Consider the following 25,254-nt stretch of genomic DNA (forward strand, 5'->3'; position numbering starts at 1 on the left):
AACACCTTTCTATTAAAGATATGGGTCTATACAACAGGAAGCTTGAATTACAATATAGTCAGAATTGTACACATTCTGCATAGTTATGTATTACCTCTCTACTTCAGTAACATGGTTGATATTATGACAACTGTATTTAAGGTTGCCAAAATTTGTCTTTAAAATTCCTCTTCTGGGTGTTTATAAATTTGCCAATTTTTATTGCTGAACTGTAGCATTTATTCTCTACTTTTGGGCAACTCTGAAGATGTCTGAATATGATGAATGCATACTTCGGTTAATATAATAAAGTCTGCTGTCACAAGTGAGGTGTGTTTTGTATTTACCAGTTGATTTGTCTAATTGCTCCAAAAGCTGCATGCTTATTTGGATTGTCATTAAATCTGCCCTCTCTCATAAGGGTGTGGAATAGAATTAGGATCCAAATCAGGGCTCAGCTGATGAAAGACTGCGAAAGCATGGTGCCACTGGCCCTCTCCTGACTCTCTTTTTCCTTGCTGCAGCATAGGGAGGAAGGTCTGCTAGCCACAGACTATCTCTCAAGACCCGCTCCTAGTGACCAGGAAAAGCCTAGGTGAAGGAAAAACCTCCCCTATGACTAGGAAAGCCATAGGTGACAAAGGAGGAAAGGAGCAGGAACTGCTCCAGGAACTTTCCACGTGTGGGCTAGGATCTGGCTGAGGCACGCTCTTCACACCTGGGACTCTGAATCATTCCCCTTCTACACCTTCACGGCAGCTGGGATCCCGAGAAACTTTGAGATGTCTCGTCCCAGCTCCCCTGGCACAGGAGCCGGGGCCTGTACCATCCCAGCAATACCGAGCTTCTTCCTCCACCTCTTTGTGTTTCTGCTGGGATATCTCCTCTCCTACGGAAGGAGATGGGGGAGGGGAACAAGAACTTTCACTGCAATTAATGCAGCAATATGTACCTCTTAAAGGTTATCTTTTAGGTTCTTTTCAGCTCCAAACACTACTCTTACTCCCTGAGAGTATTTAATTGAAATGGAACTGCGACCCTGTGAGGCCCTTTTCTACCACAGATGGGTATACAGAGCCACTTGCCCACGTGATATTGTCCAGCTACAGGAAAGGGATTCTGCATTTCTTTCATCACAGGTGTGATGACCCTTCACAGAGTCATCAAGACAGGAGCTGGTGCATGGGAGCAGCAGGCTACACGCAGGTAACAAAAGCAGTGACTGACTAGGGAATGCCAGGTGCTCCAGGCGGTGCGAGAGCAGCACGGCAGGGCAAGCCACAAACTGGTATGGCGGGAGGGGGTTTTTACCCCCGCCCTGGACACTGAGGCACAGGGCAGGAAAGGATGATGGGCAACTTTACCTTCCTGAAAACCCAGTCTTGCTCTTGAGAGTTCACTTTCAGGAGACCTCACAGGGCCTGTGCTGCTCTCTGTACTGTTCCTGTCATCTTTACCCAAATCTTTGAATTACAGATTCAGTGATGGCACCCGGGGAGGGGGAGGACTGGGGAAGAAGAACTCAAGCATGCTGAAAAGACAGAGCGACGGCGACGAGAGGAGATACGGCAGTGGTGAAGTGGCTAAAACACAAGCATCGTGTGCTCCAGCAATGGCTGGTGAGCTAAGGAACACAAAATCAACACACCCCTCCCTCTGGAAGGTCAGTATTGAATTTAACCCTACAGCCACACCTGGGCAGCGCTCAGTGACAAAGCTCTTTCCAACCTCTCCCTCTGGTGTAAGACTGCTTCGGCTGTTATCAGTCAAATAACTTCCGAGGCCTCTAAACAGGGCCAAGGTACGGTGTCTACTTCAATTGGCCAGGCCTCCATGCGGTCTCATCTCCTTCTCTGGTTTCATTCCTTTCATGGATTTTGTCTCTTCACAGACTTCTCCGCTGATCTTGGGCCCATGGTTTCCCTCAGTCAGACTTCTTCAGAGTTCCTCTTGAAAGAAAGCACTATTGTCCAAACTTACCATTTTAACGTAAGTCGGTTAATGCTCAGTGCTCCTAAAACCTCAGCTTCTGAAGGGGAAGATGATTAGATGTTAATCTCAGCTTTCACTAAGGAAAAAAAAAAGTTTTGCTATTTTGCCTTGGGGTTTGGAGAAAAGCTTGAGAATACCAAAGATGAAAATTCTAGGCTCTCAACCAAGTAACGCACAACGTATTATTTCAAGATACTATTTTTAATGATCAAGATTTCACTCATCTCATGACTTTTGACCAGAGACTTGGCCAAGGATTTGAGTTTCCCCTCCATCGCACAGGAAGGGACAGGAGGGAGACACCTCGGGGCAGAGACTGGAACCCCCAAAAGGTCAGTGTCTTCCGACAGCCTGTCCTGACAAATGTGCCCCAACTCTCAACATTCCTGGAAGACCTATGGCAAAAACACCATTTTCCCCACGCTTCCGTGCCAACGCACGCAGCGACTATGAAAGACAAGACCAGCAGCGGGTCTGAACCCTTCCAGTGACCAACCTAAGCAACGACAGGATGCGACTTCATTGAGCATTTCTCCTTTTTTTTTTAATAAAAAAAACAACCAGACTGCTTCAGGAATTACCGTAACCCTCCTCTGCCCGGTCACCTCCGCCACATTACGGGGACGACCAGTCCCACCGAGACGTGTCCGGGCGGTGGGTGCTCGCCACGTCGTGAGTGCCCACCACACGTGCCTTCGCACGTCTCCGCCATCGAGCTCTCGCCCCAGGACTGACAGGCGGCTGCACACGCCGGGCACACGCACCGGACCCCCGAGACCCCCCCGGGCAGGACGCCTACGGCCCCCATAGGCGTCGGTGGACCCCAGCCCCGGAGGCCGGGCGGGCGCGGCGCGGGGCAGCCGGCGGCGACCCCGGAGGCCCCGGCGGACCGCCGGCGGCGACCCTGGGGCCTGCCCCGCCGCCGCCCCCCGGCACCTATAGGGCCCATACCCCACCCCCAGCCCCGGGCGGCGGAAGTGTGTGTAGGGGGCAGTATAGGAATTTCCTGTGACGTCCCGGCCCGGACTCCATTAGGCTGCAGCTGGGCTGAGAGGAGACAAACCCAGCGGGCAGCGAGCGGAGCGGGCCGAGCGCCTGGGGCTGCCGGGCGGGGGCTCAGGGCAGCGGCGGCCGCCGCCATCGCCAGAGGGAGCCCCGAGCGGGCGGCGGCGCTGCCTCCGGGACCCCCGGGGGGTACAGGGCCCCGCTCCGCCTCCCCTCACCCCCGCCGCCTCCCCCTCCTCGCCCCCCCGGCTTCCCACCACGGCCGCTCTCGGCGAGGAAACTCTGGCCTCCGCTTCCTCCTCCTCCGACTCGGACACCGGCGGAGCCTCCCCGCCCCCGCGGAAGAAAGCCCGGGCCTCCCCGGCGGCGGCGGTGGAGGGAGCAGGAGAGCCCGGGGCTTCCGCGGGCAGAGCAGGCCTCACCTCGTCCCAGTCCCCCTCGCTCCCCGCCGGGCTCGCCCCCGCCGCCGCCCCGCTCAGAGGCAGCAGCAGCAGCAGCGGCGTCGGCAGCGCCATGCAGGCCAACGGGGCAGGAGGGGGCCAGCAGCAGCAGCCGCCGCAGGGGCCGGCGGGCCCGGAGCTGGGCTGCCTGGGCGCCCAGAACGGCGAGGCCTCGGCTGGCACGGCCGCCGGCGACCAGCTGGCCCACGCCAACGGGCTGCTGCCCTCGGCCAACAGCGGCGGCGGCAGCCCCGGCGGCCTCAGCGTCAACAACGGGGTGCCCGCCGCCGGGGGCCCCGGCCCGGCCGCCGCGGAGCTGGGGGGCGGCAGCGGCGGCAGCGCCCTGAAGAAGAAGAAGCGGCTCTCGCAGTCCGACGAGGACGTGATCCGGCTGATCGGGCAGCACCTCCACGGCCTGGGCCTCAAGTAAGTGGCCGCGGCCGCGGAGGCGGGGAGGCCGCGGTGGGCGAGGGGGAGCGGGGGTGGGGGGGGGGGCTCCTTCCCTCCCCGCGCCGGCCGGGGCGCCCTGACCGAAGGGCCTCCGTGGGGCCGGGGGAAGCCCCGCACACATGCCCCGCCGTCCTCCTCTCCGTCCGCGGGGAGGGGGCGGCCAGGGTCCGGCGCGGGGTCGCAGGAGGCCGGTGGTCCCCGCGGAGGATGGGCAGCCCGAAGCGGGGAGCTGGGGCGGGGGACCTGTGGAGGGGGTGGTGGTGGCGGCAAAAACCGCCCTGTCGCAGCCTGGTAGTCCCCAACGCGGACAGACCAGTGCCTGGGTGCGAGGTAGAGCAGTGGGGCAGGCCTGCTCGCAAAAAAAAAAAATGGAGCCGGAGATGTGTTTTCCAAGCCTGTGCCGGTCAGCTCGGTGTCTGCGAAGGGACAGGCCGGGAGCTTCCTCTGCCAGGGATGGCAATATGGAAGTCGGGTTGCACACCGATAAGGGTAGATCAATACAAATGTGTTAGTGGGGGAGAAGTTATCTGGTAAACATAATGGAGCCCGCAGCTGGGCGTGGGGGGTGGCTCTTTGCAGATGAGCTCCAAGATTTGGCTTGTCAGCTTGGAGGAAGCGGGTACAAACTAAACTGCCACTTAAATAGGCTGTTTGGTTTCACTCTGAAAGCCTTCGTCCCTGTAAATGGTGAAGGTCTCTACAGATTTGTGCTGGACACTTGTTTTTGATAATAATCTTATCTGTAGACTGGAAACAAGTATGTTTGCTCTTTCTTAAAATCAGAATAGGGAAAACAATTTCCCAGTGGAGTAGGGGAAGTCTAAGAATGTAATCACAACACCTACTTTGTGAGTAAAGCTAAAGCCAACACGTCATAATTTTGGAAGGAGGCTAGAGAAGTCCCATAAAGTCTTCACATAGCTACCACAAAAGAAGTCTTCAAAACACTGTGGAATGGGTCAATTATAAAGAACTTAGCACATAAAATAAATTGCCTCTGACACAAGAGGCAAGTTTACAGCAGCAGACAACTCGTGACTGTTCATAGACGACACCACAGTAAATAAGCTATTTTTAGTGTAAAAGGGGGAGGGCTACAGGTTCGTGAGTTTGTTTATTTTATTTTAAGGAGCCAGTCTTTTAATACGTGATGAAGAACAAAAAGTTAGGCCTGTTGCAGATGTAGTAGCTCTCCATGTTCTTTGGGGGGGGGGGAGGGGAGGGGACAGGGGATAGTAGCCAGTAGCTAACAGCTTTCCAGTCTGTATCTTCCTTCATGAAGTTTATCTTCTGTGCAGGGATGGCTGTGGTGGCTGGTAAGTCACATACGTTATGGTACTTCAGCGAAGCTTTCAAGCTCATTGACAACTTGCTTTAGATATAGGTAGCTGTTTACATGTCTCAGGCAACTGAGATAGTCTTTTTGGACAAGCACCTGAATCTGATCATAGTATTCTTACTTTATTAAAGTTACTTTTAAATATGGTTAACTGTTATCATAGCAGGCGGTATATTTGTGAGGGTAAAACTGGTCGGGTTTTTTTACACTGTATCTCTCCTGCAGCCAGACTGTTGATCTTCTCATGCAAGAGTCAGGATGTCGTTTAGAACATCCTTCTGCTACCAAATTCCGCAATCATGTCATGGAAGGAGAATGGGATAAGGTAACGTAGGGCTTATAGGACTGTATTAACCACTGTTTAAATTTATAGTATCTGTGAGAGAATTCAAAATCCACCCTCCTTATATACTTTTTTTTGTTGTTTTGTTTTTTTTTCTTATGCCGATTTCTGCAGGCTGAGAACGACCTGAATGAACTTAAGGCCTTAGTGCATTCTCCGCATGCAATTGTGGTAAGAGGCACACTTGAACTCTTTCAGAGCTGTATAGTTGGACTAATTGTAGTGGTGTAATCTTTCACTATGGATTTGGTTGTCCATAGTTCTTGTTTTCTTTTTTTGTTTACTTTAAGTGGCTTGCATGCTATCTTAAACGTCATACTAATCTGAACGTCTTTTATTCTTTTGTAGAATGTGAGGTAGGAAGCCCAAAAGTATTGAGGCTAATACTTGGTGTACTGAATGTTTGAACTTTGTTAAACATAACTGATAAAATATAAATCTTGTAACAGTCCTAAAATAGGTCAGTTTCTGCTGAAACTGCCTATGTTGAGAAGTATTTCAAGCTTGAAATTAGTATTCAAAATCTCTGTGTTGATGGGAGTTAGGCCTTCTTGAGGGAAGAGAAGTTTAGAAATAAAATGCAGTAATACTAATGTGGAGTTGGCATTGTAATAGCACATTACAAGAATATAGAGGCTGCTATAGACCATGAACAATACTGTTGCTTTTCCAGATGGCTTCTAAAGAGCAAATGCATTTGTATTGCTGTTTGGGATTTTATTTAGAGCTTTTTCTCTTTGGCTGGCTTTTTTTTTAAAGGTGAACCTAGAAATAAAAGGTTGGTAGATCCTGTGACTTGACAATTACAATATGTGTTATGATTTCAGTTACTTTGAGGAAAGTGTTTCTTGGTTTGATTTTTCTATCGCAAGATGAAAATCATTACTGAGCTCTTCAAACAGCTTGTTCTGTTGTGTTTAAACGTTTATTTTAACGAAATGAAGTTAGAACGACTACGGTCACTTAGAAAGAAAATAGTAGCAAGGCTTTTTGAAGTGTCTGTGACTGTAAACAATGAAGAATCAGCTGATGGCTGCTTAGCTCCACTTCTAGCTGATTCATTTGTTGTCAAGACAATTTCCTGTCTGGTGGGGGAGGGAGAGAAAGAGAGAACAGGAAGTGAAGTAAGAAAAACAGATGTTTAACAAAACATCAGAGGGTACTTGAGAGAAGTTTACATTCTGTTCTATTAATTTGGTCAAAGCTTAGCACCTCTTAATTAGACTAGTAGTTTGCTTTCTCTTAAAGACTTGATATATGTAAGATTAACTGTTCAAATAGTTTAGAATATTGCATGCAGCTTTCAATAGTTTGTGGAGACTGAAAGTATGAAACCGCTGTATGTGAATATGAATGGTCATTTGAAGCAGATTTTCTCATGTTTCTTAACTTCTGAAGTTATCAAGTTTCTCTGTTGTATTAAAGTGTTTTACATGTCTGGGAGTCAGGAGGTTTAACTGAGTATCAGCATTCTGCTTTTTGGAGAACTTAATTTGAGGAAAAAGGGGACATTTTCTGTTTGTTTTGGAGGGCTCTGAAAGCATGCTCTTCTTTAACGTTGATGTCTAACTGCTTGAATAAAACTTGGTGCAATAAAAATACCTGGTTTAGACTGAACTTTACCTGAACCAAATATTAACTATTTTCTTTTTAAAGTTGTTCTCCTTTATATAAACTCCATATAATTAAAACAGATAACAGTATTAAATGTCTTACATGTTTGTGTTAGTAAGACAATACTGATTTGCAAGGATAAGTTGAGCTCATGTGTGTTCCATCGCGTACGCACTGTCTCCACCTTCCTCCCCGCCTGGCTTTTTTGTACGTGGTTGAGATTATGGGTGGATATTAGTATAGTCAGCACCCGGAAAACTAGGGAAAGATCATTACAGGTAAGGAGGGATGCTTTATGCTCTGTAGGTAATCCCAGCTGCAGCAAAGTCAGAGCTAACGAAGATGATAACTGTCTTGATTAGAGAAAGTCCAAACAAAATGCTGCTGCAGGTAACTCTTTAAAAACATAAAATTAGATTTTGTGTTTCCTGACTCCTGACCTGTGACTCATACTGTGTGACTAGATGTTTCAAAAATGTATGCGTACAAGAAGAATGGGTACCTAAAAGTTTAGATGACACAGAGTATTTAACAAAGTAGGGGGGGTGTGTGTGTGTTTGGTGGTTTGTTTTGGTTGGTGGTTTTGTTTTTTTTTTCTTTATAGTTAATATCACCTGGACAAAATAACCAGGATACATAGCTGCTTTTGAAATGTCTGGTCAGTGAAGGGGATACGTATGTATTTTGAAAATTCTGCTCCTGTTTTAATTTCCTTATTTCTCCAAAGTGCTGTAAGTTCTACAGGTGAAAACACTAAATGTGAAATGGCTGATCTCAATTTGTAAACCTTTGATGCTGTGTGTTGATATGTTGGGGGGAGGGGATGACAGTCTGCTATTTCTATTTGTGTCAACACAACTGAGTGCTATATAGTGTGTGATTAGTCATGTTTACTTTTCCAGTGTATAAGATACAGCTGTCTTGAGACAATCTGTAGGAAAACTTTATAGTTGATTCAAGCATGTTATTTTTCCTTGAGTAACACTTAGAAAATATCAGCTTCAAGCCAGCCTGAGGTTTTGCTTACTTTAGGGCTACTCAAGCATATTATGGCATCTATCTTGGGTAACTAATTGAACCTAGGAAGAAATTTGGAGATTATTCCTCTATAGTCATCTAGAATATACTTTCAAATTGTCCTCTTTACTTTTTATTTTCATTTACTTAAATGGGGCTTTCCCCCAGTTCAAGTAATTTATATCTTGTCATTTGAGCAAGGTGCTCCACCTGCCTGTATGGTGTCCCTCTTGCTACCAGCATTAAGGGCAGTTTCCTATTGGAATTAATTGCTCTTTAAGTGACAGGATTTGGTATGGTTGAAGCCTTGTTAAATTCTATAGGCCAGAATATTTTCTGCCCTTTACATATCAAATCTTACATTTAAGTTTTGGATGGTTTTGAAGTGCTTTTATCAGTGTGTTGCAAGAATATCAAAGTAATAAGGACTACAGAATAATGAAAATTGGCGTCTTAGTTCTGCAGGCTATAAGCAGATAGCTACTGCGTTGAGTCTATGTTTTGAAACATCAGCTGATAATTTCAGCATGTCTTTTAGTTACCTTCATTTCAAAGAAGAGTTGTTTCAGCAGTGTTTACTTATTTATTTTGAACTCTTAGTAAAGTAATAAAACTGTTGTGGAGCTTGTTAAGATATGCAGGTCAAAAATAACACCATAAATCTAATTCTAAAATTAGGTTATTATGCATTTTACTCTTTAAACTTCTGAAGATTTACTACTGTAACCAGTGATCAAAATGGCCCAGTTTCTTGACTGTGGTAGGATGCTTGTCCTATTATTTTCACAGTTGCATTGCTGAGGCTTTCACCTTCAGTTACTTAGTGCTGGTGAATCATGGTGAATGCAAAACTTCTTAGAATTTAAGATTCTGCAAGGGGCTTTCCTACTAACAATTAGGACAATGAAGAATTAAAGTACTAAACATTCATGTTAGTAATCGAAGGCTGTAGTTTGAAGAAAGCAAAATGCTAATAGTACATACATTAAAACAAACAACCCCCCCCCGTAAATCTATTAACTGTCTTAGTTTTGCCCCAGGGTGATCAGAGGTTCAACTTAAACTTAAATAATAGCTTCTAGAAACAACAAATCAGTGCACTTTATCCTCATCCTCTCTATAGAGTTGAAAGACAGGATGAGGTAGTGATAACTGAACAAAATCATCCAGACTGCGGTGCTGAAGCTGTTGTATTGGACTCTTCCATGGGTCCTACAGGGTGAAGAATCTTTGCTATAAGCTACGCAATGGTGGTGTCTGGATTTAAATTGTTCAACTGTAAAGAGTGTAATGATGTTGAATTTCCATTGCAAAAGCTGAGATGATAACAAATCCCAGGCACTTCTATTACGTTGTACATGGTATGATTTGGATTATGGTAACTTTTATTTCCCTTCATTGGAAGGCAGCTAAAGAATATGGAGAATGAGTAAGCTGTTCTTGAGTGCATTGTGTCAGATTAGTTTTATACTCATTCCATTCTACTTAAATAGTGGGGTTTATGCTTTTACTTTATAGTTGCCAATATTATAAACAGTTCTCTTTCCTTCTAGAAGAGGTTGTTTGGGCTCTAGAAGAGAAGGTGTACTCAAAATGGTCTTGTCTACCATGAGAAGGTGGTATTGGAAGTAATTAGCAGTACTATTAGGAGGGAGCAGTACTATTAGTAGGGCATATAAGGAGTTGAGAGAAAATGAAGACAAAATTCTGTTGTTCAGTGAAATCTATTTGTCAGCGAAGTCAATAGTTGCACAAACATAAGTAGTAGGAGGCTGTGAGTGTCCTGATATAAAAAATGACTTGAAATGTGATGTCACTGGACTGTGACTTTTGCCTTAAGGAGGCTGTATTCATGCCATTGTTTGAGTGTGCTGTAGGGCAAGTTTTGGAGCAGTTATCAAAATAGCTTAGAAAATCAATTTAATTTCTCTATCAACAGTTTACTCCAGTCCCTGCCTTTTGCTATAGATAAGTTACAATTTAAAACTGCTTATCTTTTATTCTAATTCTCCATTATGTTAACAGTAGACTCCTGCGTGAAGTGTACAGTACTATGTTGTTCTGGAGGCTTTTATATTCCTAATAGGCCAAAGTCACACGTGGCACTGTGACTTTTTTTTTGAAACTATACTTTCTAACTCAAAACTGAAGTTATACCTCTTTGGATAAGTTGGCAGCAGCGTTCTGCATGGTAGTGTTCCTGTAATGCTTCCATGGAATTGTTGGGACTGGCGTTACAAAAACTGTTTTTTAGGGTTTTCTGCTCTTTTTACTTTTTCCCCTAAAGAAATGAAAGTAGGGAAAGAGAAAGAGTAATTAGATACAGATACGGTTATTACATTAAAGGGAAAGATGATATAAATTCAATAAATTATTATATGCAGTAAATGGAGAAGGAAGAGTTAGAGGGATTATAGTTTTTATTACAAACTGGAAATATCAGACTATTTTTCTATCTGGTGGTGATCATCAGTGTGAGATGACCAAGAGGAGTGAAATATGGTATGTGACTACTACCTGAGCATCTCCATGCATCCTTGTGAGCACGTGCATAGCTGGGAGAGGAAGCTCTTATCCCTCCTGCTGCTAATATATAAGCAAACAGCATGAGGTCTGCTGGCCTAGTGCATGGAACTAACCACTGAGGTTGTAAGTAATTGGGATATCTTTCTTTTGGTTTTCTACATGTCAGAACACCAAAAAATGTTGTCTCACCTGGAAAAACTGTACAGTGATGTTCTAACAATTCCAAATTCAAATAAACTAAAGAGCTGGATAGGGAATGTAATATGGGTTTGCCTGTCACGTACAGGACAATAGAGTACTACAGATATGTTTGAACATAAATCATCTTTACCATGTAATGTTTTATGCTTCACAAAGCTGTGGTAAGTTAATAGCACTGTATGTGGAAACTTTATTCTTTTGAAGAGCTGAACATCTCTGGAAGCTGAAACTACTTTATGTTTTAACTTTGGATTTTACATACAGTAAGCCTTAAACTTTCATGTAAGCTTTACTGGGACAGGAGCATCTTAAACTTCTTGATTATCCCTCTACTTAAGGAGGCTAGTAGTGTGTTTGAAACTAAGTAAACAGTGACCAAATATGAGCATGAAAATAGTGAGGTGCCTGAGGTCTGACAAAGCAAAGGAAACTGGTGATTGAACTGGTGGTGTATTCATTAGAAAAGCAAATGTAACAACCAAACTGTGTTTCTGCTAAATCGGTGTTAGAAATTTCTAGGACTTCAGGTTTTTGAATATAGTAAATGAATGCCTGATTTTCTTTTTTTGTCCACAGACATTTGTTGTTAGAATAGCAGGCTTGATTATTTTTTTAAAAGAAAACAACCAAAAACTGTACAAGATGAAAGGAACACTATGAAATAGCAGTGATTACTTCTGAGAAGTGATTCCTAAATATAGGAAACTATATTTTTTCTGTAATCCTGAAAAATGATACAACACCCAAGGAAAACAACTTAACATGAGACTACAAAACAAAACCTTAGGCAGTGTCAATTTGTTATTGCTATATGTTATGCAGCTATGCAAACAATCCATGTCAGCTCCTATGTAAGCAGTATGAGAACTTGTTGAGTTGGCCTGTTGTCTTCTGTGCTGTCATGCAGTCTTAAATATGTGACTAGCTGCTTTTGGGCGCTTTTCTTGATGGAATGTAAGATTGGGAAGCCTGTCTAATTCAGGGTTTGAAGAATGGTGAGTGAAAAGGGAGTGAGTATGAATATGAGACAAGTTGAAGGGGGGATCTGAGAAATGAGGTAGGAAGATACTTGGAGCCCCATAAGGCAGGAAGGAAATTCATGGATAACTTAATTGCTGCAATGTTGTTGAAAACCCAGCAAAAAGAAATTGAGTAATGAAACATTACATATAGCTGTATTTCTGAAGGGCATAGTAGAATGGTTTCTACTGTTCTGTTTAGGCTCAAACGTTTTCTGAAACTTCAGTCAACCTTTTTCCCCTGACTGCTGCTTTCTGTCATGTCAGAGGATGAAGTTTTTGCTGCTGCAGCAGAAGTACCTGGAATACCTGGAGGATGGCAAGGTCCTGGAGGCACTTCAAGTTCTACGCTGTGAACTGACGCCTCTGAAATATAATACAGAACGCATTCATGTCCTCAGTGGGTAAGTGTTTGGACTTTGAGAGCTCTTTCAGTGGAATTTTCTAAGGAATTCTATAGCTTTTGATAGCTGACATTCTAAAAACTCAAACAGTATTAAAGCTGTTATCCTGTTGATTAATAAGCTGTAGTGTGATATGCTAAAATGGTGAGCAAAGATGACTATTCAGTAGACAGTGGTCTCTTTCAGATGTTTTTCTGTTTCAGATGCTTGAAAACAACCTGATTATGATTTACTTTTACAGTACTAGAACCCAAATTAATACATACATATGTATGGTCATCTAATCTTGAGAATTACTAGCCTGTTATCTTATAACTGAATAAGTAGGTGAATATAATCTGGTTTGTTCTTAGATGAAAATAAGACATTTCTGCCTTCCCTAAAATCTGTCTGTTTTGTTTTTGTATTGCCAATTTGTAGATGTCTGATCTGAAGAAGATGCGTGTTTGTGTGGAATAGTTCCCTGCCTTTTTTCCTATCAGTCTCAAGCTTAAGTCGCCTGTTCCCAGTTCATTAAGAATGTTATGGTATAATCATGCTTAAAAGTGAAAAGAATGATTCCAGAAAGACTTTGTCGGTGTGTGTGCACTTTTTTTAAACAGGTATCTGATGTGTAGCCATGCAGAAGACTTGCGTGCAAAAGCAGAGTGGGAAGGGAAAGGAACAGCTTCCAGATCTAAACTTTTGGACAAACTCCAGAGTAAGATGTTCTAGTGTTTAGCATTTATTCCCACCTCTGTAAATCCGGTACATCTTACATAATGACATATCCCAGGGAATTGACTTTAACTGCATTTGCTGGTGGTGATTGTTGTATTTCTTGGTTAGTGGGGATGCCTTTAGGTGCCTTTACCCTTTAGTCTTCTGTATCTAACCTTTTGCTGTCTCTGATAAACTATTTGTAATAGGAGCTCTTACTTCTTAGCTCTGCTGCATGCAGTAATAGTATAACTTGGTGATTAAATGTGCGGTTCGGAGGAGGGGGGAGTGTTTTGTAAATGCCAGCTATACTGAGGTTGAAACTAAGTGTGGCCTATAACCACTAGTGATACTAGTACTGGTTGATAGTGGTCTCAGACTTTGCTCTGAATTATGGTTTCTCCTCTCTCTTTCTTGTGGCTGGTGTAATACTATGTATCAGAGTTGTAAACCCCATGGTATTCTTTACTTTGATAGTGTTAATAGACAATTCCTTAAATGAACACAGCTGATACTGTTTTATAATTTTACAGATTTTGTTAAATACTGGGGTTTGAGTTAGCTTGTGTAAATGGTGCTTGTTGGCAAGGACTACATATACTATAACTACAAATACCTTGCATACAGCTCTGCTTTCCAGTTCATGTTTCTAATTCCAGATGTATAGCTGTAAATGTGACAGGCTGTGTGCACTCTTTTCCTGTAGCTTTTAAACTTTATTTACTAAGGTCTCTTCCAAAAACACTCAAATCAAAATATGCTTTTACTTGTAACTTGGTTTTGATATATCTTTTTTGTTTTTTCTTAATAACTCTTTTAAAGCGTACCTGCCCCCATCAGTGATGCTTCCTCCAAGGCGTTTACAGAACCTGCTACGTCAGGCTGTGGAACTACAACGGGACCGGTGCCTATATCATAATACAAAACTAGATAGTAATCTAGATTCTGTCTCGCTGCTAATAGATCATGTTTGTAGTAGGTAAGAAACCCTTGCGACTTTTAAGATGGGCAACAATATCTTTTCTTTGTCTTTTAAAATAATCTAATTGTACCTACTGTTAAAAGGAACATGAAAACTATTCTGAGTTGGTTTAACAGGAATTGACTGGGAAAAGACAGTTCTCATTAAATGAGTAATGGGGGGGAGTAGAGAAGGTGTGTGTAAGATACTTTGGTAGCTGGATATGGGGTAATGGGGTCAGACTGAAGCTTTAAAATTTTAATCGGATGGGTATGAATGGAATATATTACTAGGCTAATCCTTAGCCACTTGTTTCTTGTAATTTTGGACAGCCAGTCTGTTTATTCATCAACATGTGATTACTGTGTTTTTTCACTGGAGAATCACTAGTATGTTACTTATCCAGACTCTGTCTTCAAGCTTACTGGAATGCAGAAAGCCTACTGAAGCATACTTCATGAAGTCAACTTCCAGCTTCAACTTTTAATAGTGGACAGTGAGGTGCTTTTAGACACAAAGGTTAAAACAGAGTAGAAATGTGCAATAGACACTTCTGTTTTACATAATATATAATGAATGATGCAAAGAACTATTTTCTCAGATCTGTAAGGTAGTAAGAATTGAACGTCTCTTATACCTATGTATTAGCTCTTAAGACTATCTGGATCACTCTTTAAGAAAACTGGTGCTGCTTCTGAATCTTCAAAATGCCGTACTCTAGTAGACATGAAGCAGGAAGATGTTTGTTTTTAACAAATGGCGGACTTGAGTGGTTCTTCCTCATCCAGCAAAACTCAGCTAAGGCCCTAAAAACTTGGTGTAGCTTTTATGGAAAACTGCTGTGTATGGTGTAATAAGGGAATGAGGGCTAGGACATCTAGAAAGTAAGGGCTGTATATGATACCCTTATATGTTTGTTCATTTAACAGGCTAACACTTGGGCTTACAGGGGAATTCTTTTCATGTTAAGGTTAGCTCATCTGAGGAAGTTAATTAAGTACTGATAAACTTGCTTATAGAAACTTCCTGAACTCAGCTGCTTTGACTTATGTTCTTGGGTTACTTGGAATCTGTTTTTAAAGATGCAGACTTCCATAGTACTTCACTGTAGCCATCTTAAGGTTTTAAAATTAATATCTTTGGCACTTCATGTATTCAAGTAACTTCTTTAGACTACTGTCCAGCTTGCAATTTTGCTACATCACATAGTTTCAGCAGTTTTGTGTGTGCATGGACATTTGACCCTTTCCCATTTTAAGAGCTATTGGAAATGATCAGATACTGGAATTGTGGCTTCCCTACTTCAGAAGTGAGTCTTAAAATCAGACTAACGGAAAGAGATTTAATTTTAGTCTTTACACAAGTCCATAAATAACATTGGATGTTCTGTAGGGGGTTTGATGTGATTAATCAAACACCGAAGAGCATTCAAGCCAACTGTAAAGGGCATGGTTTACTGAAGTCGGACTAGGTAGGGCCAGATGTAAGAGATACTATATGCAACAAATCTGGACTTGAATTTCACCCATCTGAATCTATTTGCTGACATAAAAGTTTGGCCATAGTTTGGTGGGTTGTTTTTTTTGTTGTTGTTGTTCACTTAATGTGGTACTTCCTAAGCTTGCATATTTGGTATGTATACATACATAGATACTCATGACTACTTTAATTCAAAAAAAAAAAAAACAAACCCACTTCAAAATAAGGGCTTCCATTCTGTCCTCAACTCAACCTATTGTACCTACCTATTGCAGGGGTCTGAAATCAGTATGTGGTGCGCTGTACATGCTGCCATGCTTGGGCATAATGAGGTGAGTTAAAGACAGTGGAAGCCAGATTTTGATTAAACTGACAGAAGTAACAGTAGTCTAATAGCTTAGACAATTTAAGGTCTGTACTACTTAAATGATAGAACACTGACAACTTTCCCTTTTTTACTTGGAACTAATCTGTTTTGGACTTCTGGCAATATTTTGATCAAGCATGCTTGAATTGCACTAATAGGTAAAATGTTTAACTAAAACTTAATCACTTCATAAGTGGGAGATAAGAAGGAGAAACTGCTGGGAGTGAACGTGAGGGATTTCATCTTACTGTGCCTGAGATTTTGATAATAGAGAATTGATGCTCTTGGGGGTGGTCATTTTTGGTTTTGAGAGCCTTCAGACTAGTTGGGTGTTTTGTTTGGGGTTTTTCCCCCCTGGAATTCTTCTGTCTTGCTTTCATGTAAATAAACTTTAGTCCGAGTTTACAAACAGACAGTGAAGCCCAAATGAGAGGTAAATGCTGCTGCTTTCTAGGTACTAGCTTAATGTAGCATTTCTGAAAAAGAACCATTGTGGCAGTTGAGGAATAAATCTTCCATTGTATGTACAAGGAATAAAAAAGTAGCTGTCTGGTGTTTCATTCAGAATTTTGAACTTCTGTAAATACAACAACAGATAACTTTATTAGATACTTTATTTCAGTATGTGAACAACATGATTCAAGTGTGTTGTGCTGAACAGAACAATTTGTAATGAAACCCTTCAAAAAAAAAAAAAACAAACCCAAAAAACCCCTTTGAGCTACAATAATATCTAATTACCAAAACCAGAAACTGTTAGACAGCTGGTTTTCGTTTCCTGTTTCGAGACTGTTGCTGTTTCCTTCTGCAGAAGGGTTATTTAATGTATGGTTTGCTATCTGTGAAGTCAGACTTGCTGGATTGTATGTTTCATTAGTTAAGTGAAGAGAACTTTTTGTGAGAGTGCTCTGATCTGACTGGATTGTGAATAGCACAATTCAATATTGGGATGTGTCTACAGCAGCTATATCAACTGTGCCTGTTACCCTTTTTAGGAACCTGAAGGCCCCCTTACTATGAAAATTGTGTACTCCAGCATTATACTACTTGCTTTTCTTGTCTACAAAACCTTGGCTGCTTTTCTTAAGCTTTAAAATACAAGAGCTGTTGTTCTATGGAGTATTTTTTTAAATGAAATATGCTGAAAAGGCTGTCCTGGGACACAGTGTGCCCCTTGTACTTTGTGTGAGTTATGGATAAAGACTCTTTCACCTTCTAGCGTGATCTACTGCTCTGAGGAAAAACATTAACTTATTACAATATGGCTAAATAATAATGAAACACTCTTCCTGTAGGTGCATATATCTGTGTAAGGGCTTGCCTACTTCCCTCTAGACTTCAAGGAAAACAGTCTTCTTTCATGGGTGGGGCTTTTTACCTTGGGCTCAGTGTTCCAGTGGCAACTAGACAGCTCCTGGTCAGCTTAAAGCAGGAGCAGAACAGACTTGTGTTTCTCTATAAACGAGTAAGTAGATGTACCCAAGGAAGCCAACTAAAGATATGTATATGTATGTTTTGTTTATCCTCCTCTACCATAAGACAGGAAATGAGGGACTGTATGCTTGTTTAGTGCTGCTCGATAGTCTTTAAGCATGGACCAGGAAGCATCTTCTAGTAAAAGAAAATGGCCTGAGAGGGTACAGACACTGTATTAAGCAGAACTCTTTCTAGCTTCTGGTAAGAAGTAGTTTTTCAGGTGTCTGTCAGCCTGGCTACCACCAAACTGTGTTTTTAAACACAAATGTAAAGGAAGCAAGTTGTTTGGGTTTTTTAGGCCAGTTTATCTCCAGTGGTAAGTACAACTGTACATTCACGGAGACTGTTGTCGTTACATTAGTACCATTGTGTCCTATTAGAGTTGTGTTGCCCTGTTGCACTGGGCGCCGTAAAAACTCAACATAAGACTAAACCACGTCAGGATCCCTGCAGCTCAAGAAAAAATGTCCATGGTTAGAGACTACCTTTTAGTGCATCTGAACAATGAACTTGTAGTCATTGCGGTATTACTTATAAAAGCAGACATCTGCTGTAAAAGCCTACATTTATTTTATCTTAGCTCTCAAATTCTTATACAGTAGGCAAGCTGTAAATAAAATAAAACTTGTTTCCAGTTCTCACCTAACTTAATGTTTTGACTGTTAGCTTTTCTTCAGTGTATAACTAGAGTATTAAATATTAGCTCTAGGGGAATGTTTGACTTTTCTTCAGTAGTTTATCATATAAGATTTTGTTTGATAAACACTTAATGTTTTACAAAAGAATGTAGATTTTGTGAAGGAAAACAGTTCAAGCTGAAAGCTCATAATGGTATCATGTTAGTTATGCTTAGATATTGTATGTGGTACTCTGCAAAGAAAGTGAAAAATGGCACAAAATGAAGGCAAAGGAACATCCAACTTATTGCAAGATCGCATTCAAGAAAAAGAAATAAGACTATTCTTTTACTCAACTTTTATGTAAGAATCACTTTAAAGATTTGGCAAGATACAGCTAAGTGAGTTAGATACTTAGAAAAATCTCACATGTAAATAAAACATTGCACATAGGGTTCAAAGAGGGTTGGACTGGTATTTTCTATACATTATAGAAGTGTATAGTAATAAGCTGTTACACTCCTAATGAGGTCAGTTTTATTCCAAGTTATATGAAAGCATAACAAACTATGTGAGTGGAATAAGAATAGTTCTACGTTCTTACAGTTAGTTATGATCACTTGGTGGCGTGAGCTTTTTACCAGATAAGACACTTCATTCTGTACTTATTTGAAACAGCTGTTAATAGAGGAATTTTCTAAGTTGTTTGGTCTTGCATTTAAATAAGTTTTTGTTTTAGTTTTTACTAGCTTGATTTAAAAAAATCTCTTACTGCTTTCTTATTAATCTGCGAATACATCCCTTTCTTTTCCCAGGAAACAGTTCCCATGCTATACACAGCAGATACTAACGGAGCACTGTAATGAAGTGTGGTTCTGTAAATTCTCCAATGATGGCACTAAACTAGCAACAGGATCTAAGGACACAACTGTTATTATATGGCAGGTTGATCCAGTAAGTGTGCAATGTGTTAAAATGTGTATAACTTGTCTTTCCCTTCCCTCTCAGTTTTCTCTTGCTAGGGTGATTTGATTTTTTTGTAGGACAGGCTAACATGTACTGTAGCCTGCCCACTAGGATATGTCTCTGGGATGTAAAAGGCTGAAGATCACGGTCAGTGTAAGTTAGTGAAGGAGGACACTTGAAAACCTGATGCCTGAGCGCAAGGCTTGAACTGTTGGCTGCTTTGGGGCAGGAGCTTTGTGTGCCCCTAACCAGTACCACGGGGTAGAGCCTGCAGGTGCCCTCCAGGGGAGCTTCTCAGCTTGAAGGCCTTGAGAAGCATTGGGTGAGAGTGGAAGGAGCATGGCAGCGAGGAATGTTTCTTCTAAATCACTCTTACTAAGAGTACTTCTGATCTATGTATGTGACTAACCTCTTTCTGTTATCTTGTTACTAGTAGTGCACTTGGATTTAAATACTCTATCCATTTCACCATTTATTACTTTATTTCTGAGTAATAAAATGGTATGTGCTAAACTGAAGTTGTATCAGTATACCACTTCATGCTAGTTGCTGTTGTAAGATTTGCCTTGGTTTGAGATGAAGATTCAAACACTTGTCAGAGTCCACTGACACATGGAAGTATACCCAGCCATTTTCTTACAGACTGCGGTTTTAGGTTTTGATACTAATATGTGGCACTGTTTCTCTTATATGAAATATCCTACAGCTAGAAGATTTACCTTTCCTACCTGTATCTATTCTTATGTAAATAAAAAGATTGAGTGGTGAATCTAAGTCTGTTTTAATTGACTGTAGAAGTGACATACAAGTGTGTCCGTATATTTCAAACAATTGAAAACTGTGAATGAACTTGAACATGCACACAATATTTGAAGTTGTTAATGCTTGTAGAACACTATCAGAAATAAGAATCTTACAGTTTCTTAACCACACAACTGCAAACTGGTATGCTAAGCAGAAGTTGAAAGGTTTTTGCAGTTCCATACTGGCTTTCAGTAGGATTTGAGAGCTGAACTTAATCCTTTTCTTCCACTACAGGTTAGGAAGCCATATAATTTGAGTCCTTTTTTGTCTTACAAAGATAGGAGAACTTAAAACCCTGTTCCATGTGCATAGTTGTTATATAGTCCCTGAACTAACAGCAAGTGCTATGGATTTTTCAGGCATAGAACTGTTGTGGTTTGTTTGTTACTGGAGCCAGTGTGCTCTGGGTCAAGAGATGCATAGCAGCATAAGCTGACTTCTGTTATTTAGTTAGGAAATTATCTGTATTTTTTGTTTTTGTTGTCTTTTTTTTTTAACAGAGTAATTCTAAGTAAATTAAGGATCAAATGTTTTTGCTGTTGACTTGTCACTGGATTGTAGAGGCATGTCTTCCTTTTATATTGATGGGTTTTAATACCCAACATCTTGGTTAGCACATTTTATAGTGAATTGTTATCTGGTTACTCAAGGCAAATAAATGTTTTGTGAGTGTTTTAGACCAACCCTTTTGGGCAAGGGTTGCTAAAGGAACAAAATCTCTAATAAATAGTTAGTGGGAAAGCAGCTTTGTGGAGTTTTCTCTTCTGTATTAGAGTACTTTGAAAGGGTTTCAATTTATTTTTTTTTAAGGAGGTGGATGCCTAAATAACACTAAGCCACATAACTCCAATGGTTCATTTTCATATTTGCCAGAGCATGCTTCTCACATTTCCTGTAGCTGTTGACGATGTCTTTTGAACCATAAGTTTAATCAGATTTTCAAGGCTTCAGGTATTTAGAATTATTCTGATCTGTATATATAAACTACAGGGAAACATCCATCCAACTCTGGGCAAGTGATGGGAGAACACTGTTTTAAAGGAACAGTATTTCTTTTTCCACACACTTCATGTGGGTGAGAATCCTTCGCTTCTCCCTTTTCTTCATCACCCTTCTTGAAGTGTAATGACACTGCTTCCATGTGTTTTCATTTCATACCATGAATTTATTTCTTTTCTAAGACCCAGCTACATGTCTAAGCTGTCTTTAACCCGTGGTTCTGTTTTCATTTTCATTTGTTCATTTCAAAGTTCTAATGCAGGCTCAGCAGCATTAAATAGTCTTGAGTGAACTAGGTTTGTGTGTGTGGAATGCATTATTTGACTGTTACTAAGTGTGGCAGAATCTCTAGAGCACAAAGGATAAGCACAGTAGGGGCATAACCTTGTCTGGCATGCATCTTCGTTGATAGAGCTCTCCTTTAACTTGTTCCTTACAGAAACCTTCTTTTTTTTTCCTGCACTTTCTAAAAACTGTTGACAGGTTTTTGGCTTTGCAGCCAAGGAGCTCAACTACTGCAGGCTTAAGTTGATACCTGAATAGTTGTTTCTTCTACATAACAAAAATCTGGGAAGCTATATGTGAAGGATAGAAGTGCTGAGATTTTTCAGTGGTGGGTGGCAAGCAGATTGACTAAATTTGGGGATGTTTTCCTGAAATACCATTGACTGCTGTTTTAGAGCAAAACATGGTATAGCAGTTTTGCTGTATTTGGAGAGAAGTATGAGAGATAGTAACAGCCACAAAGTCCTGTCATTAGAAGAGGAATATCCGATGTATCTTGCTCCTCGTGAGTCTCAAATGTGATGCGGAAGTGACAGGCTACTTCAATTCTGATGTAAAAAGAAATACGTCAGTTGCAGGCAAGTTCCAGGATGTGAGATGATGTCAGACATGACTCAGTTTCTTTGCAGATCAGTTTAGCTACAGACACAGCAGTGTCTAATGCAGACCAGGAATAATAATTAGAATGGAGAAGGGGCCTCGAGGGGGTCCACTCGTTTGCCCCTCTTTCTCTGTGCTTTGAAGATTATTCTTAGCCCACTTTCTTCTGAAGAATTTAGTTTTTCTAGCCAGCAGAACTATCAAAGCTGCAGGCTGGCTGAGTCTCACCGACTCCCTTGCAGCTGATCCCAGGATCTCACTCTTCCTCTGTTGACCATGTTCTCTCTCTTTAGAATCAAGAGGTGTTCTGCTGATTAATACTAAAACAAAAGGAGAAGGGACAATTTGAGAAATCAAGCTAGGTTTCAAATGAGTCACTCTTTTTGAAGAGAAGTAGGAGGTATAAACATCCCCCCTGCAGGGGGGAGGGGGAGGAAAATCCACTTGCCCTTTTCCAAGAGGCTTCGCAAAAAATATTGTCAACAGTTTAACAAGCTAGGTTCTACTTTCTGTATATGCATGTTGTTGTCAAGAGTCAGCACTAATACTGTATTGAAGCATGTTTCTGTATTTAGGAAGCCAGTGTGTGGTTGTTTCACAGTATCTAGCTGTACTATTTATTTTGATAAGCTGCTTGAAAGTCAAGTTCCTCTGACAAGAGCAGTAGAACAGTTGTAGCATAAAGGTGATACAAGATACTCTGTGTGAGCGAAGTATGCTTCATTCGCTAAATTTGGCAGAAAAGATGCAACAGCTTGCTGTAGGCAACACTTCTGAAATAAGAACACCTCTCAAGGAAGCTTTTAAAATTATCTTTCTGTAAAACTTCTTTCTGGAGCAGTGCACACAAGACACACTCAAGTTTATTAAAACATTGGCACTTGGAGGTTTTCCCTTCTCAGCGTACATGAAGGTTTTGGTTCTCTGTTTAACCATAACAGGCTTCCAGCATGCCTTTACCTTTAAGAAAGTAACTTAATTCTGTAAAATGTGGATAATAGTACTTTTGTATTCCAGTAGATGTAGAGAGACTTGACACTACAGAAATCTTCTGTACTAAAGCAAGTGTAATGTAATGTACAACTCTGTACGCAGTGGTATTTTTGAGTTCCACATTCAGAATCATGGAATATTAGAACAAAAATACCTACAAGTGTTCTTGTTTTGCACATTGAAACTTAGAAGCTTTCATTTTATGGTCCTACTCTGTAAAGTAGCAACTGCTTTTCCAGTAAGAACCTATTCATATGTCTTGTAAAATGCAGGTGCCAAGTTGCATAAAGCAAACTTGCCGTGCTGTACTTGGACACGCCGTATATGTGAAATGTAGTAGGAGTTCATTTGCATTGTCTCAACAGAATCTCTCTGTTTCAGGATACTCACCAGCTAAAACTACTTAAGACGTTAGAAGGTCATGCGTATGGTGTCTCTTATATTGCTTGGAGTCCAGATGACAACTATCTTGTTGCCTGTGGCCCAGATGATTGTTCTGAGCTTTGGCTCTGGAATGTACAAGTAAGTGGTGACTGAGAGTAAAAAAAAAAAACTTTGTGGTCAGCCTACTGCTTGTTTTAATATCTAAATACGTTAAGCGTGAAAGAAGTCATTTCTACAAACTTGTGCAAAGGTGTGAGTGTAAAGAAGAGACAGTGATCTCCCCACCCCTCCTCAATTTGAAAAAATTACTATGGCAGCCTACAAATTCTGTACTCAGTTTGTACAGAACCGAAATTAGAGTTCGCGTCTAAGTGCCTGGGACTGTGCAGCAATTCTAGTGTATCTGGTTACTGATCATTCTGAGAAGGGATGGCATAAATCCATAGGACCTTAGAGAGCTACTGAAGAGAAGAACAGTAAATTAATCAGAGCAACAGAGGGCAGAATTACTGTCTAAGGGGGGCAATTGCTCATTGAAGATTTTAACAAGTAGCAAAAGTGAGAGAGACAAGCTATTTTTACTTTGTGTGACCCTCCCAGTGATGTTAGTGGAAGATCCACAGAGGCTTAAATTTATGATTTCAGAACTTCATCTTTCAGTCAGACACTAGGGCATTTTGCCATTTCCTCCATGAATTTGAAAATGCTTTTCTGTTGATTTTTATGGGCACTTGAGTTGATTAAAAAGCTTCCCCTGCCTCAGTTGTGGGCTGTATAGTCTTTCTTGTGCTGCCTTGGACTCTGAACTAATATAGTTAAATGTTAGTAAAATGTTCACTTTTTTCACACTTGGAATACTTTTTCTTCTGTTTAATTGACTAAATTGGCTCAGTGAAGAGCACTAGAGCTGGCACAAGGGAATAGAGAAGCCCTTACTCTTTTGGCAATGGTAAGCCACTCATTGGTACTCTGTCTTGTGAAACAGTAGCATTATAAGCTAGAGATGAAAGCTAAATTTTGGCATGGAGAGCTCCAGCTCAGGGAGCAAAAAATTCTAAATACTCTAATACTCCCAACTTCTTACTGAATTGTATTTTGTCATCTCTATTTTCTTCTAGTTTCCTCTGGCCTCCTGGCTTTCCATGTTTGTTTTTTTTAATTTCATATTGCTTCTCTCTCTCTTACGTGTTCTTCCAACTTCTTTTAATTCCTCTCTCGACTCATAATCTTCCAGTTGTCTGACACACCGACTGGTCCATCCCTCTTGATTTGAGGGACAAAAGAAAGTGTCCTAAATCAAGTCCAGGGTCACTGGAGATGCTGAAGTAGTTCTACCTTTTTATTGCATTATTCATAGGTTTGTGTTGCTTTTTAATAAACGTGTTGAAATACATGCACTTCCAAATACTATGCATGTCAGATAAAATTATCGATCCCTTTTTGGGAAAGGGTTCTGGTATAAGGCCTTGCTGCCTTTGTTTATTTTCCAGACTGGGGAGCTGAGGACAAAGATGAGCCAATCTCATGAAGACAGTTTAACAAGCGTGGCCTGGAATCCTGATGGGAAGCGTTTTGTAACAGGAGGTCAGCGTGGACAGTTCTATCAGTGTGTAAGTTCTCTGGGTCTATCCCATTGAAAACAAAGCAAGAAATGAAAGTTTTGTCATGATCAAATCTGAGGTTCATGTGTTTTCAGCTTTTTTGTGTGTGTACACTTCTGATCCTTTGTAATTCAAAGAAGCAATACGTTAATGCTAGTATTTCAGCAGCACTTCTGTATGTAGCAGAAGGGTTCAAGCATCTTTTGTCTGCCTAAAGGAGGATTTGTGAGCTAGGAATTTTTTTCTTAGCTGCTCTAGAAAATACACTAATAAAAAGTAATGCCTTTGTCCACAAATGTTGTTTATTCCACAGAATTTTGACTATGTCTGTCTTAGTTTTTGCATGCTGTCTTCGCTTAGCGTGAACAGAAACTTGAAACCCTCATTACTTGACTAGTGTTGATTTTGAGTGGTGGTCCACAGTCTCACCCTATTCTTGGTTATTTGTCATCTTAACTGGTGCCCAGAATAATAGCGCAGTATGCAAACCTCACTCACTGCAAAGGTGAGCACTGTGACGTGACGTAGATTGCACGTCATGCACAAGAAAATAAGTGACAAAAGGGATTCTTGGCTCTCCAGGACAGATACCTACAAAAGCCCTTGGTTAAGGGTGAGATTGCTTTCTGTAGCAATTGTCTGAACAGAAGGTGAAAAAGATACTTGTGTCACAAATCCTCAGAAATCTGAGACT

General features: G+C 41.2%; 1 protein-coding gene across 1 annotated transcript in view; it reads left to right on the forward strand.

The window, feature by feature from the left end:
• The first annotated feature begins 3,425 nt into the window (after positions 1–3,425).
• WDR26 (WD repeat domain 26) overlaps positions 3,426–25,254 on the forward strand; it is a 28,124-nt gene continuing 6,295 nt past the window's right edge. Inside the window, exons 1-9 of the mRNA XM_050893029.1 lie at positions 3,426–3,842; positions 5,431–5,530; positions 5,663–5,719; positions 12,193–12,329; positions 12,932–13,029; positions 13,851–14,007; positions 18,744–18,882; positions 22,957–23,097; positions 24,450–24,569. Of these exons, the coding sequence (XP_050748986.1) occupies positions 3,490–3,842; positions 5,431–5,530; positions 5,663–5,719; positions 12,193–12,329; positions 12,932–13,029; positions 13,851–14,007; positions 18,744–18,882; positions 22,957–23,097; positions 24,450–24,569 (1,302 nt within the window). The 5' untranslated portion in view covers positions 3,426–3,489. The remainder of the gene's footprint in view (positions 3,843–5,430; positions 5,531–5,662; positions 5,720–12,192; positions 12,330–12,931; positions 13,030–13,850; positions 14,008–18,743; positions 18,883–22,956; positions 23,098–24,449; positions 24,570–25,254) is intronic.

The sequence above is a fragment of the Gymnogyps californianus genome, chromosome 3 (genome assembly GCF_018139145.2).
Source record: "Gymnogyps californianus isolate 813 chromosome 3, ASM1813914v2, whole genome shotgun sequence".
NCBI classification, from domain to species: Eukaryota; Metazoa; Chordata; class Aves; order Accipitriformes; family Cathartidae; genus Gymnogyps; species Gymnogyps californianus.